Raw genomic sequence first — 23,894 nt, 5'->3', positions numbered from 1 at the left:
GGTCAGGGACAAATACGTTTGCAAAATTCTACAAATTTGATACCCTGGCTGAGGAGGACCTTGAGTTCTCTCATTCGGTGCTGCAGAGTCATCCGCACTCTCCCGCCCGTTTGGGAGCTTTGGTATAATCCCCATGGTCCTGACGGAGTCCCCAGCATCCACTTAGGACGTTAGAGAAAATAAGAATTTACTTACCGATAATTCTATTTCTCGTAGTCCGTAGTGGATGCTGGGCGCCCATCCCAAGTGCGGATTGTCTGCAATACTTGTACATAGTTATTGTTACAAAAAAAAAAAAAAATCGGGTTGTTATTTGTTGTGAGCCGTCTGTTCAGAGGCTCCTACGTTTGTCATACTGTTAACTGGGTTCAGATCACAAGTTATACGGTGTGATTGGTGTGGCTGGTATGAGTCTTACCCGGGGTTCAATATCCTTCCTTATTGTGTACGCTCGTCCGGGCACAGTATCCTAACTGAGGCTTGGAGGAGGGTCATAGGGGGAGGAGCCAGTACACACCACCTGATCCTAAAGCTTTATTTTTGTGCCCTGTCTCCTGCGGAGCCGCTATTCCCCATGGTCCTGACGGAGTCCCCAGCATCCACTACGGACTACGAGAAATAGAATTATCGGTAAGTAAATTCTTATTTTTCCTTGGTTGTTCTTTAGACCAGATGGAAAAATGGTCTTGTAAGAAATTATTTGCATGAACAGAATTCTCTTGGGACATGTAGATAAGAAGTATGGGTGAAATGAAAGAGTCTTTGGGACTGTTCCAAGTTGAGTCTGCAGAAGACCTCATTATGGAGACATCTCCTAATTGCAGCTATTGGTATCGTTCCAAGACCTCTAAGGTCTCCAACCACCTGTCCATGTATGAATGGCTGGAAACCGGTGGAGAAAACTCAGACGTATGGAAGAAAATACTCACAAATACTCTAATAGGTATTTCATCTATAGGAATTCCCCCATTCATAGGGCTTTAATGGATAATAACGAACAAGAGCCTTCAGACTGAGGCTAATGGATGAGAGTATCCAGGGCTGTCTTAAAAGCATTGTAGGCCCTGGGCAAAGTAATACACTGGGGTCCCTACACACCCATTCATGGAAATAAATATAAAAAAATGTTTTTATAACTCACCCCTCCTGCAGCCCCTTCACATGCTCCATACAGTGACTGGCTGTCAGCACTCTGATTGGTGGATAGCTCGAGCCACTGTTCGGTTGCAGGGTGAGGGGTAGGTAGAGAATGCTGCAGTGTGATTGGTGGACAACTCCATCTATCCACCAATCAGCATGCTGACAGCCATCCACTGTCTGGCTGCAGAGTGGGAGGCAGGTAGAGAATGCTGCACTGTGATTGGTGGATAGCTCCAGCTATCATGCTGACAGCCATTCATTGTCTGGTTCCAGAGTGGGAAGCAGGCAGAGAATACTATGTGGCCACTTTGATTGTGTGTAATTCATAATTAGGGCAGACGGGCAGCTTTCTCGAACTGTCTCCCAAGAAGCTCCGGAAGCACCAGCCCACCTCTGCCAGAAGGCCCTTGAAAGTGTGGGGCCCTGGGCAGCTGGCCAGTGTGTCTATACGTTATGATGGCATTGGTGATCCTGGGGGTCAGTGAATGGACAGTAGGCTGAACATTGGAGCTCCTGGGGGTCAGTGCGCTGATCATTGGGGCCCCTGGGGGTCAGTGTGCGGAGAGTACGCTGAGCATTGCGGCTCCTGGGGGTCAGTGCGCGGACAGTACGCTGAGCATTGGGGCTCCTGGGGGTCAGTGCGCGGGCAGTACGTTGAGCATTGGGGGTCAGTGCGTGGACAGTACGCCGAGCATTGGGGCTCCTGGGGTCAGTGCATGGAGAGTACGCTAGGCATTGGTGCTCCTGGGGGTCAGTGCATGGAGAGTACGCTGAGCATTGGGGCTCCTGGGGGTCAGTGCGTGGACAGTACACTGAGCTTTGGGGCTCCTGGGGGTCAGTGCGCGGACAGTACGCTGAGCATTGGGACTCCTGGGGGTCAGTGCGCGGACAGTACGCTGAGCATTGGGGCTTCTGGGGGGTCAGTGCGCAGACAGTACGCTGAGCATTGGGGGTCAGTGCGCGGACAGAACGCTGAGCATTGGTGCTCCTGGTGGGTCAGGCTATTGGGGACCAGTGCGTGGACAGTACGTTGAGCATTGGGGCTCCAGGGGGGGTCAGTGCGCGGACAGTACGCTGAGCATTGGGGGTCAGTTTGCGGACATTACACTGAGCATTGGGGCTCCTGGGGGTCAGTGCGTGGATAGTGCACTGAGCATTGAGGCTATTGGGGACCAGTGCGTGGACAGTACGCTGAGCATTGGGGCTCCGGTGGGTCAGTGCGTGGACAGTACGCTGAGCATTGGGGCTCCTGGTGGGTCAGTGCGTGGACAGTACGCTGAGCATTGGGGCTCCTGGTGGGTCAGTGCGTGGACAGTACGCTGAGCATTGGGGCTCCTGGTGGGTCAGTGCGTGGACAGTACGCTGAGCATTAGGGCTCCAGGGGGTCAGTGCGTGGACAGTACGCTGAGCATTGGGGCTCCGGGGGTCAGTGCGCGGACAGTACGCTGAGCATTGGGGGTCAGTGCGCGGACAGTACGCTGAGCATTGGGGGTCAGTGCGTGGACAGTACGCTGAGCATTGGGGGTCAGTGCGCGGACAGTACGCTGAGCATTGGAGCTCCTGGGGGTCAGTGCACTGAGCATTGGGGCTCCTGGGGGTCAGTTCGCGGACATTACACTGAGCATTGGGGCTCCTGGGGGTCAGTGCGTGGACAGTATGCTGAGTATTGGGGCTCCTGGGGGTCAGTGCGCGGACAGTACGCTGAGCATTGGGGCTCCTGGGGGTCAGTGCGTGGATAGTACGCTGAGCATTGGGGCTCCTGGGGGTCAGTGCGTGGACAGTATGCTGAGTATTGGGGCACCTTGGGGTCAGTGCGTGGACAGTACGCTGAGCATTGGGGCTCCTGGGGGTCAGTGTGTGGACAGTATGCTGAGCATTGGGGCTCCTGGGGGTCAGTGTGTGGACAGTACGCTGAGCATTGGGGCTCCTGGGGGTCAGTGTGTGGACAGTACGCTGAGCATTGGGGGTCAGTGCGTGGACAGTACGCTGAGCTTTGGGGCTCCTGGGGGTCAGTGTGTGGACAGTACGCTGAGCATTGGGGGTCAGTGCGTGGACAGTACGCTGAGCTTTGGGGCTCCTGGGGGTCAGTGTGTGGACAGTACGCTGAGCATTGGGGGTCAGTGCGTGAACAGTACGCTGAGCTTTGGGGCTCCTGGGGGTCAGTGCACGGACAGTACGCTGAGCATTGGGGCTCCTGGGGGTCAGTGTGTGGACAGTACGCTGAGCATTGGGGGTCAGTGCGTGGACAGTACGCTGAGCTTTGGGGCTCCTGGGGGTCAGTGCACGGACAGTACGCTGAGTATTAGGGCTCCTGGGGGTCAGTGCGTGGACAGTATGCTGAGTATTGGGGCACCTGGGGGTCAGTGCGCGGACAATATGCTGAGCATTGGGGGTCAGTGCGCGGACAGTACGCTGAGCATTGGAGCTCCTGGGGGTCAGTGCGTGGACAGTACGCTGAGCATTGGGGCTCCTGGGGGTTAGTGCGTGGACAGTAGGCTGAGCATTGGGGCTCCTGGGGGTCAGTGTGTGGACAGTACGCTGAGCATTGGGGCTCCTTGGGGGTCAGTGCGTGGACAGTATGCTGAGTATTGGGGCACCTGGGGGTCAGTGCGCGGACAGTACGCTGAGCATTGGGGCTCCTGGGAGTCAGTGCTTGGACAGTACGCTGAGCATTGGGGCTCCTGTGGGTCAGTGCGTGGACAGTACGCTGAGCATTGGGGCTCCTGGGGGTCAGTGCGTGGACAGTACTCTGAGCATTGGGGCTCCTGGGGGTCAGTGCGTGGACAGTACGCTGAGCATTGGGGCTCCTGGGGGTCAGTGCGTGGACAGTACGCTGAGCATTGGGGCTCCTGGGGGTCAGTGCGTGGACAGTATGCTGAGCATTGGGGCTCCTGTGGGTCAGTGCACGGACAGTACGCTGAGCATTGGGGCTCCTGGTGGACAGTACGCTGGTGGGGGTCAGTGCGTGGACAGTACGCTGAGCATTGGGGCTCCGGTGGGTCAGTACGTGGACAGTACGCTGAGCATTGGTGCTCCTGTGGGTCAGTGCACGGACAGTAGGCTGAGTATTGGGGCTCCTGGGGGTCAGTGCGTGGACAGTACGCTGAGCATTGGGGCTCCTGGTGGTCAGTGCGTGGACAGTACGCTGAGCATTGGGGCTCCTGGGGGTCAGTGCGTGGACAGTACGCTGAGCATTGGGGCTCCTGGGGGTCAGTGCGTGGACAGTACGCTGAGCATTGGGGCTCCTGGGGGTCAGTGCACGGACAGTATGCTGAGCATTGGGGCTCCTGGTGGACAGTACGCTGGTGGGGGTCAGTGCGTGGACAGTACGCTGAGCATTGGGGCTCCGGTGGGTCAGTACGTGGACAGTACGCTGAGCATTGGGGCTCCGGTGGGTCAGTGCGTGGACAGTACGCTGAGCATTGGTGCTCCTGTGGGTCAGTGCACGGACAGTAGGCTGAGTATTGGGGCTCCTGGGGGTCAGTGCGTGGACAGTACGCTGAGCATTTGGGCTCCTGGGGGTCAGTGCGTGGACAGTAGGCTGAGCATTGGGGCTCCTGGGGGGCAGTGCGTGGACAGTATGCTGAGTATTGGGGCACCTGGGGGTCAGTGCGCGGACAGTACGCTGAGCATTGGGGCTCCTGGGGGTCAGTGCGTGGACAGTACGCTGAGCATTGGGGCTCCTGTGGGTCAGTGCGTGGACAGTACGCTGAGCATTGGGGCTCCTGGGGGTCAGTGCGTGGACAGTATGCTGAGTATTGGGGCACCTGAGGGTCAGTGCGCGGACAGTACGCTGAGCATTGGGGCTCCTGGGGGTCAGTGCGCGGACAGTACGCTGAGCATTGGGGCTCCTGGTGGACAGTACGCTGAGCATTGGGGCTCCTGGTGGACAGTACGCTGAGCATTGGGGCTCCTGGGGGTTAGTGCGTGGACAGTAGGCTGAGCATTGGGGCTCCTGGGGGTCAGTGCGTGGACAGTATGCTGAGTATTGGGGCACCTGGGGGTCAGTGCGCGGACAGTACGCTGAGCATTGGGGCTCCTGGGAGTCAGTGCGTGGACAGTACGCTGAGCATTGGGGCTCCTGTGGGTCAGTGCACGGACAGTAGGCTGAGTATTGGGGCTCCTGGGGGGCAGTACGTGGACAGTAGGCTGAGCATTGGGGCTCCTGGGGGTCAGTGCGTGGACAGTATGCTGAGTATTGGGGCACCTGGGGGTCAGTGTGCGGACAGTACGCTGAGCATTGGGGCTCCTGGGGGTCAGTGCGTGGACAGTACGCTGAGCATTGGGGCTCCTGTGGGTCAGTGCGTGGACAGTACGCTGAGCATTGGGGCTCCTGTGGGTCAGTGCGTGGACAGTACGCTGAGCATTGGGGCTCCTGGGGGTCAGTGTGTGGACAGTACGCTGAGCATTGGGGCTCCTGGGGGTCAGTGCGCGGACAGTACGCTGAGCATTGGGGCTCCTGGTGGACAGTACGCTGAGCATTGGGGCTCCAGGTGGACAGTACGCTGAGCATTGGGGCTCCTGGGGGTCAGTGCGCGGACAGTACGTTGAGTATTGGGGGTCAGTGCACGGACAGTACGCTGAGCATCGGGGCTCCTGGGGGTCAGTGGGCATTGGGTAACACTGGAGGCCTGGAAGATGGAGACATTTTTGGCTGTTCAGGAACAGGCTGAAAAGCGGCTTTGTGCAAAGCCAAGTGCAGCTGTAGGTGGCCGCTGATTGGGGATGTGCACTGCCTGCTGGATCCAGAGACTCCTCCTGAGTTCTGGCTGTCTGCAGTTGCTGATGCACCCAGGTAACGAACAACTCGGAATGACCACCTATATCTCATCATGACAACATGAAAAAAGTTTTTTTGAGTTTTGCAAATTTATTAAAAATAAAAAACTAAGAAATCACATGTACATAAGTATTCACAGCCTTTGCCCAATACTTTGTTGATGCACCTTTGGCAGCAATTACAGCCTCAGGTCTTTTTGAATATGAAGCCACAAGCTTGGCACACCTATCTTTGGGCAGTTTCGCCCATTCCTCTTTGCAGCACCTCTCAAGCTCCATCAGGTTGGATGGGAAACGTCGGTGCACAGCCATTTTCAGATCTCTCCAGAGATGTTCAATCGGATTCAAGTCTGGGCTCTGGCTGGGCCACTCAAGGACATTCACAGAGTTGTCCTGAAGCCACTCCATTGATATCTTGGCTGTGTGCTTAGGGTCATTGTCCTGCTGAAAGATGAACCGTCGCCCCAGTCTGAGATCAAGAGCGCTCTGGAGCAGGTTTTCATCCAGGATGTCTCTGTACATTGCTGCATTCATCTTTCCCTCAATCCTGACTAGTCTCCCAGTTCCTGCAACTGCAAAACATCCCCACAGCATGATGCTGCCAACACCATGCTTCATTGTAGGGATGGTACTGGCCTGGTGATGAGCGTTGCCTGGTTTCCTCCAAACATGACTCTTGGTATTCACGCCAAAGAGTTCAATCTTTGTCTCATCAGACCAGAGAATTTTGATTCTCATAGTCTGAGAGTCCTTCAGGTGCATTTTGGCAAACTCCAGGCGGGCTGCTATGTGCTTTTTACTTAAGGAGTGGCTTCCGTTTGGATTGCTGCAGAGATGGTTGTCCTTCTGGAAGGTTCTCCTCTCTCCACAGAGGAATGTTGTAGCTCTGACAGAGTGACCCATCAGGTCACCTTCCTGACTAGGGCTCTTCTCCCCGGATCGCTCAGTTTAGACGGCCGGCCAGCTCTAGGAAGAGTACTTGTGGTTCCGAACTTCTTCCATTTATGGATGAGGGAGGCCACTGTGCTCATTGGGACCTTCAAAGCAGCAGATATTTTTCTGTAACGTCCTAGTGGATGCTGGGGACTCCGTATGGACCATGGGAAATAGACTGGCTCCGCAGGAGACATGGGCACTTTAAGAAAGAATTTAGATTCTGGTGTGCTCTGGCTCCTCCCTCTATGTCCCTCCTCCAGACCTCAGTTTGAATCTGTGCCCGGACGAGCTGGGTGCTGTTTAGTGAGCTCTCCTGAGCTTGCTATAAGAAAGTATTTTGTTAGTTTTTTTTTATTTTCAGGGAGCTCTGCTGGCAACAGACTCCCTGCATCGTGGGACTGAGGGGAGAGAAGCAGCCCTACTCTCTGAAGATAGGTCCTGCTTCTTAGGCTACTGGACACCATTAGCTCCAGAGGGATCGTACACAGGATCTCACCCTTTGTCGTCCCATCCCGGAGCCGCGCCGCCGTCCCCCTCGCAGAGCCGGAAGACAGAAGCCGCGTGAAAGAAGCAAGAAGACTTCGAAATCGGCGGCAGAAGACTCCAGTCTTCACTGAGGTAGCGCACAGCACTGCAGCTGTGCGCCATTGCTCCCAACCTACACCCACATACTCTGGTCACTGTAAGGGTGCAGGGCGCAGGAAGGGGCGCCCTGGGCAGCAATTAGAGACATCTTTGGCAAAAGTTTGCATATATACAGTTGGGCACTGTTAATATATGTATGAGCCCCCGCCAAAAATTGTACATGAAAGCGGGACAGAAGCCCGCCGTCGAGGGGGCGGGGCTTCTTCCTCAGCACTCACCAGCGCCATGTTTTTTCTCCACAGCTCTGCTGAGAGGAAGCTCCCAGCCTCTCCCCTGCAGATACACGGTAGAAGAGGGTAAACAGAGAGGGGGGGGCACATAATTAGGCGCAAAAATCAATATAAACAGCAGCTACTGGGTTAACATTAAGTTACTGTGTTATTCCTGGGTTAATAGCGCTGGGGTGTGTGCTGGCATACTCTCTCTCTGTCTCTCCAAAGGGCCTTATGGGGGAATTGTCTTCAGTTGAGCATTCCCTGAGTGTGTGGTGTGTCGGTACGTGTGTGTCGACATGTCTGAGGTAAAAGGCTCCCCTAATGATGAGATGGAGCAAATATGTGTGTGAGAGGGTGTCTCCGTCGACAACGCCGACACCTGTTTGGATATGTGTAATTAAGTGCTAAGGTGAATTTATTGCACAAAAGATTAGAGAACAGACAGGGAATCTACCCATGTCTGTCCCTATGTCACAGAGACTTTCAGAGTCTCTCAATGCTCACTATCCAAAATAATAGACACTGATATCGACACGGAGTCTGACTCCAGTGTCGACTACGATAATGCAAAATTACAGCCAAAATGGCAGAAAAGTATTCAATATATGATTATTGTAATAAAAGATGATTTGCATATCACTGATGACTCATCTGTCCCTGAAACGAGGGTACACATGTTTAAGGGGAAGAAAGCTGAGGTAAATTTCCCTCCTCTCATGATGAAAAAGAGCGGGAATCTCCGGACAAGAGACTGCAGTTTTCCACAAAGAATTTTCAGGGAGTATCCTTTCCCCACTAGGGCCAGGATACGATGGGAATCTTCCCCTAGGGCAGTGGTTCCCAAACTTTTTTGAATCACGGCGCCCTAGAGTATCAGAATTTTTTTCACGGCACCCCTAGGCCAATAATTTCTTATTGAGAAATATAGAAAGAAATATTAAATTAAGTAGACTGTGTTTATAGGTCATCCTTAGGGTCAGTTGTGTGGTGAAGGACAAGATTTGCTTCTGTTTGTCCCCATATTTTATGACTGACAGCCACCAGCACTAGTTTTGCCTTTTATATTGACCATAAATAATTTGAATTGGTCCTGGACCACCAACCCAGGGCACCCCTGCAAGTGTCCCGAGGCACCCCAGGGAGCCACGGCACACAGTTTGGGAACCACTGCCCTAGGGTGTCACGTTTGCCCAAAAGGTAGCCCTGACGTAACAGCTATTCTAAGGGATCCTGCAGATAGCGTGCACATTCTGGTACACTACTCAGACCGGCGATTGTGTCGGCATGGGTTTATAGCGCTGTGGCAGCGTGGACAGGTACCTTATCAGCAGAGATTGAGACCCTAGTATGTGTATATATATATGTATATATAGAGATATATATATGTGTATATATATATGTATATATATATATATATGTATATATAGAGATATATATATTAAAGATGCTGTCTTAAGAGATATATATATAAAACATGCCCAAAGAGACATGAGTCTACTGGGTCCTAGAGTCAAAGCTATGTCGATTTCTGCTTGACGTGTCCTGTAGAATATGCAATGGACAGATGATGCCGACTTAAGAGGCATATGGAAGGCTGAGGATTGTGTGGAGAAGGGTTCTCGGACCTGGTCTCCACAGCTATAGCTGGTAATTCTGATATTTTGCCTTATATTCCAGCACAGCCTAGGAAAGCACGACATTATCAAATGCAGCCTTTCGAACAAAGAAACAAGAAAGTCCGAGGTGCGTCCTTTCTTGCCAGAGGCGGGGACAGAGGAAAGAAACTGCACAACACAACTAGTTCCCAGGAACAGAAGTCCTCCCCGGCCTCTACAAAATCCACCGCATGTCGCTGGGGCTCCACAGGCGGAGCTAGGCCCGGTGGGGGCACGCCTTCGTAAGTTCAGCCACAAGTGGGTTCACTCCCTGTTAGATCCCTGGGCAATAGATATTGTGTCTCAGGGATCCAAGTTGGACTTTGAGGAGATGCCCCCTCACCGACGGCCCTGCCGGCTTCCCCCCACGAGAGGGAAACAGCGTTAACTGCAATTCACAAATTGTATCTTCAACAGGTGGTGGTCAAGGTTCCCCTCCTTCAACAAGGAGGGGGTTATTATTCGACCATGTTGACGGTTCGGTCAGACCCATATTAAATTTAAAATCCCTGAACATATACCTGAAAAGGTTCAAGTTCAAGATGGAATCGCTAAGAGCGGTCATTGCAAGCCTGAAAGGGGGAGATTTTATGGTGTCTCTGGGCATAAAGGATGCATACCTTCACGTCCCCATTTATCCACCTCATCAGGCGTACCTCAGAATTGTGGTACGGGATTGTCATTACCAATTTCAGACGTTGCCGTTTGGTCTCTCCACGGCCCCGAGAATATTCACCAAGGTAATGGCGGAAATGATGGTGCTCCTGCGGAAGCAAGGTGTCACTATTATCACGTACTTGGACGATCTCCTCATAAAAGCGAGATCAAGAGAGCAGTTGCTGAACAGCGTATCACTTTCTCTGGAAGTGTAACGGCAACACGGCTGGATTCTATATATTCCAAAGTCGCAGTTGGTTCCTACAGCTCATCTGCCTCTCCTAGGCACGATCCTAGACACAGACCAGAAAAGGGTTTATCTCCCGATAGAGAGAGCTCAGGAGCTCGTGACACTGGTCAGGAATCTATTAAAACCAAAACAGGTGTCAGTGCATCACTGCACTCGAGTCCTGGGAAGGATGGTGGCATCATACGAGGCCATTCCCTTCGGCAGGTTAAATGCGAGGACCTTCCAATGGGACTTACTGGACGAGTGGTCCGGATCATCGGTTAATCACCCTGTTCCCCAGGGCCAGGGTGTCTCTCCTGTGGTGGCGGCAAGAGCTCACCTTCTCGAAGGTCGCAGATTCGGCATTCAGGACTGGGTCCTGGTGAACACGGATGCAAGCCTCCGAGGGTGGGGGGCAGTCACACAGGGGAAAAAATTCCAAGGGCTGTGGTCAAGTCAGGAGACTTGCCTTCACATCAACATCCTGGAACTAAGGGCCATATACAACGCCCTACGTCAAGCGGAGTCCCTGCTTCGCGACCAACCGGTTCTGATTCAGTCAGACAACATCACCGCAGTGGCACAAGGAGCAGGGTGGCGATGGTAGAAGCCATCAGAATTCTTCGCTGGGCGGAGAATCACGTAAGCGCACTGTCAGCAGTGTTCATTCCTTGAATGGACAACTGGGAAGCAGACTTCCTCAGCAGGCACGACCTCCACCCGGGAGAGTGGGGACTTCATCAAGAAGTCTTCACGCAGATTGCAAGTCGGTGGGAACTGCCACAGGTGGACATGATGGCATCCCGCCTCAACAAAAAGCTGCAGAGATATTGCGCCAGATCAAGAGACCCTCAGGCGATAGCTGTGGATGCACTGGTGACACCGTGGGTGTTCCCGTCGGTCTATGTATTTCCTCCTCTGCCTCATACCCAAGGTGCTGAGAATCATAAGGAAAAGAGGAGTGAGAACAATACTCATTGTTCCGGATTGGCCAAGAAGGACTTGGTATCCAGATCTGCAAGAAATGCTCACAGAGGACCCGTGGCCTCTGCCTCTAGGACAGGACTTGTGCAACAGGGGCCCTGTCTGTTCCAAGACTTACCGCGGCTGCGTTTGACGGCATGGCGGTTGAACGCCGGATCCTAGCAGAAAAAGGCATTCCAGATGAGGTCATTCCTACGCTGATAGAGGCTAGGAAGGATGTGACGGCTCAACATTATCACCGTATATGGCGAAAATATGTGGCTTGGTGTGAGGCCAGGAATGCCCCTACGGAGGAATTCCAGCTGGGCCTTTTCCTTCACTTCCTACAGTCGGGAGTGACTTTGGGCCTTAAATTGGGTTCCATTAAGGTTCAGATTTCGGCCTTATCCATTTTCTTTCAAAAAGAACTGGCTTCTCTGCCTGAAGTTCAGACGTTTGTAAAGGGAGTGCTGCATATTCAGCCCCCTTTTGTGCCTCCAGTGGCACCTTGGGATCTTAACGTGGTGTTGAGTTTCCTGAAATCACACTGGTTTGAACCACTCAAAACGGTGGAAGTAAAATATCTCACGTGGAAGGTGGTCATGCTATTAGCCTTGGCTTCGGCTAGGCGTGTGTCAGAATTGGCGGCTTTGTCACATAAAAGCCCTTATCTGGTTTTCCATGCGGATAGAGCAGAATTGCGGACCCACCCACAATTTCTGCCGAAAATGGTTTCATCCTTTCATATAAACCAACCTATTGTGGTGCCTGTGGCTACTACTGACTTGGAGGATTCCGAGTCACTGGATGTAGTCGGGGCTTTGAAGGTTTATGTAGCCAGAACGGCTAAGGTCAGGAAAACAGAATCTTTGATTATCCTGTATGCTTCCAACAAGCTTGGGGCGCCTGCTTCAAAGCAAACTATTGCTCGCTGGATCTGTAACACGATTCAGCAGGCTCATTCTGTGGCTGGGTTGCCGCTCCCGAAATCAGTTAAGGCCCATTCCACAAGGAAGGTGGGCTCTTCTTGGGCGGCTGCCCGAGGGGTCTCGGCATTACAGCTTTGTCGAGCGGCTACTTGGTCAGGTTCAAACACCTTTGCAAAGTTCTACAAGTTTGATACCCTGGCTGAGGAGGACCTTGTGTTTGCTCATTCGGTGCTGCAGAGTCATCCGCACTCTCCCGCCCGTTTGGGAGCTTTGGTATAATCCCCATGGTCCTTACGGAGTCCCCAGCATCCACTAGGACGTTAGAGAAAATAAGATTTTACTTACCGGTAAATCTATTTCTCGTAGTCAGTAGTGGATGCTGGGCGCCCGTCCCAAGTGCGGACTTCTTCTGCAATGCTTGTATATAGTTATTGCTTAAATAAGGGTTATGTTATAGTTGCATCAGAGTTTATCTGATGCTCTGTGATTGTTCATACTGTTAACTGGGTAAAGTTATCACAAGTTATACGGTGTGATTGGTGTGGCTGGTATGAGTCTTACCCTGGATTCCCAAAATCCTTTCCTTGTACTGTCAGCTCTTCCGGGCACAGTTTCTCTAACTGAGGTCTGGAGGAGGGACATAGAGGGAGGAGCCAGAGCACACCAGAATCTAAGTTCTTTCTTAAAGTGCCCATGTCTCCTGCGGAGCTCGTCTATTCCCCATGGTCCTTATGGAGTCCCCAGCATCCACTACGGACTACGAGAAATAGATTTACCGGTAAGTAAAATCTTATTTTCTGTACCCTTCCCCAGATTTGTGCCTCGAGACAATACTGTCTTGGAGGTGTACATACAATTCCTTTGACTTCATGCTTGGTTTGTGCTCAGACATGCACTGTCAAGTGTGGGACCTTATATAGACAGGTGTGCGCCTTTCCAAATAATGTCCAATCAACTGAATTTACTACAGGTGGACTCCAATTAAGCTGTAGGAACATCTCAAGGATGATCAGTGGAAACAGAATGCACCTGAGCGCAATTATGAGCTTCATGGCAAAGGCTGTGAATACATATGTACATGGGATTCTTTTTTTCTTTAAATTTTTAATAAATTTGCAAAAATCTAAAAAAAACTTTTTCCTCGTTTTCATTATGGCGTATTGTGTGTTGAATTTGGAGGGGAAAAAGAGATTTTATTCAGTTTTGGAATAAGGCTGTAACATAACAAAATGTGGAAAAGTGAAGCGCTGTGAATACTTTCTGGATGCACTGTATTAAGCCTTAGCAAGAAATAAAGTGGAGACGGATAAAGAGTGATAAAGTACCAGCCAATCAGCTCCTGTCATTTTTCACACACAGCCTGTGACATATCAGTTAGGAGCTGGTTGACTGCTACTTTATCTCTCTTTATCTGTCTCCACTTTTCTCTTACTAAGGCTTGGAACGTTGCAGTTACACAGGGAAGCCCCAGTGAGTCCTTGTCCCATCCTTAGTTTATGTGTATGTGGCTGATGACATACGTGTATATGTGCCGTGTGTCCTGGTGACTTACTGCAGATGACATACGTGTAATATGTGCTGCGTGTCCTGGTGACTTACTGCAGATGACATACGTGTAATGTGTGCTGCGTGTCCTGGTGACTTACTGCAGATGACATACGTGTAATATGTGCTGCGTGTCCTGGTGACTTACTGCTTGACATATGTGTTATATGTGCTGCGTGTCCTGGTGACTTACTGCAGATGACATACGTGTAATATGTGATGCATGTCCTGGTGACTTACTGCAGATTACATATGTGTAATATGTGCTGCATGTCCTGGTGACTTACTGCAGATGACATACGTGTAATATGTGCTGCATGTCCTGGTGACTTACTGCTGATGACATACATGTAATATGTGCTGTGTGTCCTGGTGACTTACTGCAGATGACATACGTGTAATATGTGCTGCATGTCCTGGTGACTTACTGCAGATGACATACGTGTAATGTGTGCTGCATGTCCTGGTGACTTACTGCAGAGGACATACGTGTAATATGTGCTGCATGTCCTGGTGACTTACTGCTGATGACATACGTGTAATGTGTGCTGCGTGTCCTGGTGACTTACTCTTTTCTGTCTCACTGCAGATGACATCCAAATCACTATTCCAATAATTAAACCAACCTTGGACAAAGTTCAGCTGGCGGGGCAAACCCTTCCTCCTGGGTTCCCAGCGCCATTCCTCTTTGCCGACGGGCTGTCATCCGTAGAAACTCTCCTCACCAACATTCAGGTGCGTCACCTCCAGTACTTCCTCCGGCCACAGGACCGCTATGGTAATAATACTCTCCACTTATAGCCATACCGCTCCTCCGCTAGTCACTCGTGTTATCTCACAGTATATGGAAATCCATGTATATGGCCACGGAGATACAACTGTTACCAGACCATTACTGAGAGCAGAACTGCACGTGGTCCACAGCAGCACAGAGTATATCAGGAGATGAGTGATGTGTCAGTGAGGACAGGGCTGCATGTGACAGGGGCAGTGACATGATGTGAGGAGAGGAATGGAGGCAGCAGGAAGCCACAGACTGAGAGTTATATAGTGGGAGTAGCAGGGTCCCCAGCAGCACAGAGTATATCAGGAGATGAGTGATATGTCAGTGAGGACAGGGCTGCATGTGATAGGGGCAGTGACATGATGTGAGGAGGGGAATGGAGGCAGCAGGAAGACACAGACTGAGAGTTATATAGTGGGAGGAGCAGGGTCCCCAGCAGCACAGAGTATATCAGGAGATGGGTGATGTGTCAGTGAGGACAGGGCTGCATGTGACAGGGGCAGTGACATGATGTGAGGAGGGGAATGGAGGCAGCAGGAAGCCACAGACTGAGAGTTATATAGTGGGAGGAGCAGGGTCCCACAGCAGCACAGAGTATATCAGGAGATGAGTGATGTGTCAATGAGGACAGGGCTGCATGTGACAGGGGCAGTGACATGATGTGAGGCAGGGAATGGAAGCAGCAGGAAGCCACAGACTGAGTTATATAGTGGGAGGAGCAGTTTCCCCAGCAGCACAGAGTATATCAGGAGATGAGAGATGTGTCAGTTAGGACAGGGCTGCATGTGACAGGGGCAGTGACATGATGTGAGGAGGGGAATGGAGGCAGCAGGAAAACAGACTGAGAGTTATATAGTGGAAGGAGCAGGGTCTCCAGCAGCACAGAGTATTTCAGGAGATGAGTTATGTGTCAGTGAGGACAGGGCTGCATGTGACACGGGCAGTGACATGATGTGAGGAGGGGAATGGAGGCAGCAGGAAGCCACAGACTGAGAGTTATATAGTGGGAGGAGCAGGGTCCCCAGCAGCACAGAGTATATCAGGAGATGAGAGATGTGTCAGTGAGGACAGGGCTGCATGTGACAGGGGCAGTGACATGATATAAGGAAGGGAATGGAGGCAGCAGGAAGACATAGACTGAGAGTTATATAGTGGGAGGAGCAGGGTCCCCAGCAGCACAGAGTATATCAGGAGATGAGGGGTGTGTCAGTGAGGACAGGGCTGCATGTGACAGGGACAGTGACATGATGTGAGGAGGGGAATGGAGGCAGCAGGAAGCCACAGACTGAGAGTTATATAGTGGGAGGAGCAGTTTCCCCAGCAGCACAGAGTATATCAGGAGATGGGTGATGGGTCAGTGAGGACAGGGCTGCATGTGACAGGGACAGTGACATGATGTGAGGAGGGGAATGGAGGCAGCAGGAAGCCACAGACTGGGAGTTATATAGTGGGAGGAGCAGGGTCCCCAGCAGCACAGAGTATATCAGGAGATGAGGGGTGTGTCAGTGAGGACAGGGCTGCATGTGACAGGGACAGTGACATGATGTGAGGAGGGGAATGGAGGCAGCAGGAAGCCACAGACTGAGAGTTATATAGTGGGAGGAGCAGTTTCCCCAGCAGCACAGAGTATATCAGGAGATGGGTGATGGGTCAGTGAGGACAGGGCTGCATGTGACAGGGACAGTGACATGATGTGAGGAGGGGAATGGAGGCAGCAGGAAGCCACAGACTGGGAGTTATATAGTGGGAGGAGCAGGGGCCCCAGCAGCACAGAGAATATCAGGAGATGAGTGATGTGTCAGTGAGGACAGGGCTGCATGTGACAGGGGCAGTGACATGATGTGAGGAGGGGAATGGAGGCAGCAGGAAGCCACAGACTGAGAGTTATATAGTGGGAGGAGCAGAGTCCCCAGCAGCACAGAGTATATCAGGAGATGGGTGATGTGTAGTGAAGACAGGGCTGCATGTGACAGGGGCAGTGACATGATGTGAGGAGGGGAATGGAGGCAGCAGGAAGACACAGACAGAGTTATATAGTGGGAGTATCACCAGCAGCACAGAGTATATCAGGAGACGAGTGATGTGTCAGTGAGGACAGGGCTGCATGTGACAGAGGCAGTGACATGATGTGAGGAGGGGAATGGAGGCAGCAGGAAGCCACAGACAGAGTTATATAGTGAGAGGAGCACTAGCAGCACAGAGTATATCAGGAGATGAGTGATGTGTCAGTGAGGACAGGGCTGCATGTGACAGGGGCAGTGACATGATATAAGGAAGGGAATGGAGGCAGCAGGAAGCCACAGACTGAGAGTTATATAGTGGGAGGAGCAGGGTTCCCAGCAGCACAGAGTATATCAGGAGATGAGTGATGTGTCAGTGAGGACAGGGCTGCATGTGACAGGGGCAGTGACATGATATAAGGAAGGGAATGGAGGCAGCAGGAAGCCACAGACTGAGAGTTATATAGTGGGAGGAGCAGGGTCCCCAGCAGCACAGAGTATATCAGGAGATAAGTGATGTGTCAGTGAGGACAGGGCTGCATGTGACAGGGGCAGTGACATGATGTGAGGAGGGGAATGGAGGCAGCAGGAAGACACAGACTGAGAGTTATATAGTGGGAGGAGCAGTTTCCCCAGCAGCAGAGTATATCAGGAGATGAGTGATGTGTTAGTGAGAACAAGGCTGCATGTGACGGGCAGTGACATGATGTGAGGAGGGGAATGGAGGCAGCAGGAAGCCACAGACAGAGTTTTATAGTGGGAAGAGCAGAGTCCCCAGCAGCACAGAGTATATCAGGAGATGGGTGATGTGTAGTGAGGACAGGGCTGCATGTGACATGATGTGAGGAAGGGAATGGAGGCAGCAGGAAGCCACAGACTGAGAGTAATATAGTGGGAGGAGCAGGGTCCCCAGCAGCACAGAGTATATCAGGAGATGAGTGATGTGTCAGTGAGGACAGGGCTGCATGTGACAGAGGCAGTGACATGATGTGAGGAGGGGAATGGAGGCAGCAGGAAGACACAGACTGAGAGTTATATAGTGGGAGTATCACCAGCAGCACAGGCTATATCAGGAGACGAGTGATGTGTCAGTGACGACAGGTCTGCATGTGACATGATGTGAGGAGGGGAATGGAGGCAGCAGGAAGCCACAGACAGAGTTATATAGTGAGAGGAGCACCAGCAGCACAGAGTATATCAGGAGATGAGTGATGTGTCAGTGAGGACAGGGCTGCATGTGACAGGGGCAGTGACATGATATAAGGAAGGGAATGGAGGCAGCAGGAAGACACAGACTGAGAGTTATATAGTGGGAGGAGCAGGGTCCCCAGCAGCACAGAGTATATCAGGAGATGAGTGATGTGTCAGTGAGGACAGGGCTGCATGTGACAGGGGCAGTGACATGATATAAGGAAGGGAATGGAGGCAGCAGGAAGACGCAGACTGAGAGTTATATAGTGGGAGGAGCAGGGTCCCCAGCAGCACAGAGTATATCAGGAGATGAGTGATGTGTCAGTGAGGACAGGGCTGCATGTGACAGGGGCAGTGACATGATGTGAGGAGGGGAATGGAGGCAGCAGGAAGTCACAGACTGAGAGTTATATAGTGGGAGGAGCAGGGTCCCCAGCAGCACAGAGTATATCAGGAGATGAGTGATGTGTCAGTGAGGACAGGGCTGCGTGTGACAGGGGCAGTGACATGATGTGAGGAGGGGAATGGAGGCAGCAGGAAGCCACAGACTGAGAGTTATATAGTGGGAGTAGCAGGGTTACCAGCAGCACAGAGTATATCAGGAGATAAGTGATGTGTCAGTGAGGACAGGGCTGCATGTGACAGGGGCAGTGACATGATGTGAGGAGGGGAATGGAGGCAGCAGGAATCCACAGACTGAGAGTTATATAGTGGGAGGAGCAGGGTCCCCAGCAGCACAGAGTATATCAGGAGATGAGTGATGTGTCAGTGAGGTCAGGGCTGCATGTGACAGGGGCAGTGACATGATGTGAGGAGGGGAATGGAGGCAGCAGGAAGCCACAGACTGAGAGTTATATAGTGGGAGGAGCAGGGTCCCCAGCAGCACAGAGTATATCAGGAGATGAGTGATGTGTCAGTGAGGTCAGGGCTGCATGTGACAGGGGCAGTGACATGATGTGAGGAGGGGAATGGAGGCAGCAGGAAGCCACAGACTGAGAGTTATATAGTGGGAGGAGCAGGGTCCCCAGCACTATGGATTACCGAGGGGTTTCTCACACTGAGCAGAAAGATTGTAACACCCATCTTTAGGTGAAACAAGTTTCTCACGTCAAACTTATTTCTCTATCGTCCTAAGTGGATGCTGGGGTTCCTGAAAGGACCATGGGGAATAGCGGCTCCGCAGGAGACAGGGCACAAAAAAGTAAAGCTTTTACCAGATCAGGTGGTGTGCACTGGCTCCTCCCCCTATGACCCTCCTCCAGACTCCAGTTAGATTTTGTGCCCGAACGAGAAGGGTGCAATCTAGGTGGCTCTCCTAAAGAGCTGCTTAGAGAAAGTTTAGCTTAGGTTTTTTACTTTACAGTGAGTCCTGCTGGCAACAGGATCACTGCAACGAGGGACTTAGGGGAGAAGTAGTGAACTCACCTGCGTGCAGAGTGGATTTGCTGCTTGGCTACTGGACACTAGCTCCAGAGGGACGATCACAGGTACAGCCTGGATGGTCACCGGAGCCGCGCCGCCGGCCCCCTTGCAGACGCTGAAGAGAGAAGAGGTCCAAAATCGGCGGCTGAAGACTCCTGAGTCTTCATAAAGGTAGCGCACAGCACTGCAGCTGTGCGCCATTTTCCTCTCAGCACACTTCACACAACAGTCACTGAGGGTGCAGAGCGCTGGGGGGGGGCGCTCTGAGAGGCAAATAAAAACCTTATTAGAGGCAAAAAATACCTCACATATAGCCCACAGAGGCTATATGGAGATATTTAACCCCTGCCTAACTTCAAAAATAGCGGGAGACGAGCCCGCCGAAAAAGGGGCGGGGCCTATCTCCTCAGCACACAGCGCCATTTTCTCTCACAGAAAAGCTGGAGAGAAGGCTCCCAGGCTCTCCCCTGCACTGCACTACAGAAACAGGGTTAAAACAGAGAGGGGGGGCACTGATTTTGGCGATATTGTATATATATAAAAGATGCTATAAGGGAGAAACACTTATATAAGGTTGTCCCTATATAATTATAGCGTTTTTGGTGTGTGCTGGCAGACTCTCCCTCTGTCTCCCCAAAGGGCTAGTGGGTCCTGTCCTCTGTCAGAGCATTCCCGGTGTGTGTGCTGTGTGTCGGTACGTGTGTGTCGACATGTATGAGGACGATGTTGGTGAGGAGGCGGAGAAATTGCCTGTAATGGTGATGTCACTCTCTAGGGAGTCGACACCGGAATGGATGGCTTATTTAGAGAATTACGTGAGAATGTCAACACGCTGCAAGGTCGGTTGACGACATGAGACGGCCGACAATCTATTAGGACCGGTCCAGGCGTCTCAGAAACACCGTCAGGGGTTTTAAAAACGCCCTTTTACCTCAGTCGGTCGACACAGACACAGACACGGACACTGAATACAGTGTCGACGGTGAATAAACAAACGTATTTCTCATTAGGGCCACACGTTAAGGGCAATGAAGGAGGTGTTACGTGTTTCTGATACTACAAGTACCACAAGAAAGGGTATTATGTGGGAGTGAAAAAACTACCTGTAGTTTTTCCTGAATCAGATAAAATAAAATGAAGTGTGTGATGATGCGTAGGGTTACCCCGATAGCAAATATTGGCGTTATACCCTTTCCCGCCAGAAATTAGGGTACGTTGGGAAACACCCCTTAGGGTGATAAGGCGCTCACACGCTTATCAAGTGGCGTTACCGTCTCCAGATACGGCCGCCCTCAAGGAGCCAGCTGATAGGAAGCTGGAAAAATATCCTAAAAGTATATACACACATACGGTGGTTATACTGCGACCAGCGATCGCCATCAGCCTGGAGATGCAGTGCTGGGTTGGCTTGGTCGGATTCCCTGACTGAAAATATTTTATTCATGTAGAGCATTTAATAGGATGCATTCTATATATATGTATGTGAGATGCACAGAGGGATATTTGCTCTCTGGCATCAAGATAAGTGCGTTGTCCATATCTCCCAGAAGATGTCAGGGACACGACAGTGGTCAGGTGATACAGATCCCATACGGCACATGGAAGTATTGCTGTATAAAGGGAAGGAGTTATTTGGGGGTCGGTCCATCGGACCTGGGGACCACAGCAACAGCTGGGAAATCCAACCTTTTTTACCCCAAGTTACATCTCAGCTAAAAAAGACACCGTCTTTTCAGCCTCAATCTTTCCTTTCCCATGAGGGCATGCAGGCAAAAGGCCAGTCATATCTGCCCAGACATAGAGGTAAGGGAAGTAGACTGCAGCAGGCAGCCCTTTCCCAGGAAAAGAAGCCCTCCACCGCGTCTGCCAAGTCCTCAGCATGACGCTGGGGCCGTGCTAGCGGACTCAAGGTGGGGGGGTAGTCTCAAGAGTCTCAGGGCGCAGTGGGATCACTCGCAAGTTGACCCCTAGATCGTACGAGTATTATCCCAGGGGTAAAGATTGGAGAGTCGAGACATCTTCTCCTCGCAGGTTCCTGAAGTCTGCTTTACCAACGGCTCCCTCCGACAGGGAGGCAGCATTGGAAACAATTCACAAGCTGTATATCCAGCAGGTGATAATCAAAGTACCCCTCCTACGACAAGGAAAAGGGTATTATTTTTCCACACTATATTGTGGTACTGAAGCCAGACGGCTTGGTGACACATAGTCTAAATCTAAAATGTTTTGAACACTTACATAAAAGGTTCAAATCGAGATAAAGTCACTCAGAGCAGTGATAGCGAACCGGAAAAAAGGGGACTATATGGTGTCCCTGGACATCAAGGATTACCTCCATGTCCAAATTTTGTCCTTCTCATCAAGGGTACCTCTGGTTCGTGGTACAGAACTGTCAATATCAGTTTCAGACGATGCCGTTTGAATTATCCACGGCACCCCGGGCTTTTTTACCAAGGTAATGGCCGAAAAGATGTTTCTTCAAAGAAAAAAGGCATCTAAATTATCCCTTACTTGCACGACCTAAAAAGGGCAAGTTCCAGAGAACAGTTGGAGGTCGGAAGAGCACTATCTAAAGTAGTTCTTCGACGGCACGACTGGATTCTAAATATTCCAAGAATCGCAGCTGTTTTCCGACGATACGTCTGCTGTTCCTAGGGATGATTCTGGACACGGTTCAGAAAAAGGTTTTTCTTCCCGAGGAAAAAGCCAAGGAGTTATCCGACCTGCAGGAACCTCCTAAAACCAGGAAAGGTGTCTGTACATCAATGCACAAGAGTCCTGGGAAAAATGGTGGCTTTTTACGAAGCAATTCCATTCGGCAGATTCCATGCAAGAATTTTCCAAAGGGATCTGTTGGACAAATGGTCAGGGTCGCATCCTCAGATGCACCTGCGAATAACCCTGTCGCCAAGGACAAGGGTATATCTTCTGTGGTGGTTGCAAAAGGCTCATCTATTGGAGGGCCGCAGATTCGGCATACAGGATTTGATCCTGGTGACCACGGACGCCAGCCTGAGAGGCTGGGGAGCAGTCACACAAGGAAGAAACTTCCAGGGGGTATGGACGAACCTGGAAAAGTCTCTTCACATAAACATTCTGGTACTAAGAGCAATCTAAAATGCTCTAAGCCAGGCGGAACCACTCCTGCAAGGAAAACCGGTGTTGATTCAGTCGGACAACATCACGGCGGTCGCCCATGTAAACAGACAGGGCGGCACAAGAAGCAGGAGTGCAATGGCAGAAGCTGCCAAGATTCTTCGCTGGGCGGAGAATCACGTAATAGCACTGTCAGCAGTGTTCTTCCCGGGCGTGGACAACTGGGAAGCAGACTTCCTCAGCAGACACGATATTCACCCGGGAGAGTGGGGTCTTCATCCAGAACTCTTCCACATGCTAATAAACTGTTGGGAAAGACCAATGGTAGACATGATGGCGTCTCGCCTCAACAAGAAACTGGACAAGTATTGCGCCAGGTCAAGAGATCCACAGGCAATAGCTGTGGACGCACTGGTAACACCTTGGGTGTACAAATCAGTATATGTGTTTCCTCCTCTGCCTCTCATACCAAAGGTATTGAAGATTATACGGTGAAGAGGAGTAAGAACAATACTAGTGGCTCCGGATTGACCAAGAAGGACTTGGTACCCGGAACTTCAAGAGTTGGTCACGGACGACTCGTGCCCTCTACTTCTGAGAAGGGACCTGCTACAACAGGGTCCCTGTCTCTTTCAAGACTTACCGCGGCTGCGTTTGACGGCATGGCGGTTGAACGCCAGATCCTAAAAGGGAAAGGCATTCCAGAAGAAGTCATTCCTACCTTGATTAAGGCAAGGAAGGAAGTCACCGCGAAACATTATCACCGCATTTGGCGAAAATATGTCGCGTGGTGCGAGGATCGGAGTGTTCCGACGGAGGAATTTCAACTGGGTCGTTTCCTACATTTCCTACAATCAGGATTGTCTATGGGTCTCAAATTGAGATCTATTAAGGTTCAAATTTCGGCCCTGTCAATATTCTTCCAAAAAGAATTGGCCTCAGTTCCTGAGGTACAGACTTTTGTTAAAGGAGTACTGCATATACAGCCTCCTGTGGTGCCTCCGGTGGCACCGTGGGATCTAAATGTAGTTTTAGATTTCCTCAAATCCCATTGGTTTGAACCATTGAAAAAGGTGGATTTTAAATATCTCACATGGAAAGTGACTATGTTACTGGCCCTGGCTTCCGCCAGGAGAGTATCTGAATTGGCGGCTTTATCTTATAAAAGCCCTTATCTAATCTTCCATTCGGATAGGGCAGAACTGAGGACTCGTCCGCATTTTCTCCCTAAGGTGGTATCAGCGTTTCACCTGAACCAACCTATTGTGGTGCCTGCGGCCACTGGCGACTTGGAGGACTCCAAGTTGTTGGACGTTGTCAGAGCCTTAAAAATATACATTTCAAGGACGGCTGAAGTCAGAAAATCTGACTCGCTGTTGATACTATATGCACCCAACAAGTTGGGTGCCCCTGCTTCTAAGCAGACGATTGCTCGTTGGATTTGTAACACAATTCTACTTGCTCATTCTGTGGCAGGCCTGCCACAGCCTAAATCTGTTAAGGCCCATTCCACAAGGAAGGTGGGCTCATCTTGGGCGGCTGCCCGAGGGGTCTCGGCATTACAATTCTGCCGAGCAGCTACGTGGTCGGGGGAAAACACGTTTGTAAAATTCTACAAATTTGATACCCTGGCAAAAGAGGACTTGGAATTCTCTCATTCGGTGCTGCAGAGTCATCCGCACTCTCCCGCCCGTTTGGGAGCTTTGGT

General features: G+C 51.3%; 1 protein-coding gene across 6 annotated transcripts in view; it reads left to right on the top strand.

Annotated features, from left to right (window-relative positions):
• DACH2 (dachshund family transcription factor 2) overlaps positions 1-23,894 on the top strand; it is a 731,638-nt gene that overhangs the window by 625,487 nt on the left and 82,257 nt on the right. For all 6 annotated transcript variants that reach the window (XM_063938387.1, XM_063938386.1, XM_063938385.1 and 3 more), the window contains one exon: positions 14,283-14,428. In XM_063938387.1, the coding sequence (XP_063794457.1) occupies positions 14,283-14,428 (146 nt within the window). The remainder of the gene's footprint in view (positions 1-14,282; positions 14,429-23,894) is intronic.

This window comes from Pseudophryne corroboree, chromosome 8 (assembly GCF_028390025.1).
Source record: "Pseudophryne corroboree isolate aPseCor3 chromosome 8, aPseCor3.hap2, whole genome shotgun sequence".
In the NCBI taxonomy this organism is placed as follows: Eukaryota; Metazoa; Chordata; class Amphibia; order Anura; family Myobatrachidae; genus Pseudophryne; species Pseudophryne corroboree.
Note: the sequence above shows the minus strand (reverse complement) of the source record. Positions and strands in the feature narration are given on the sequence as shown.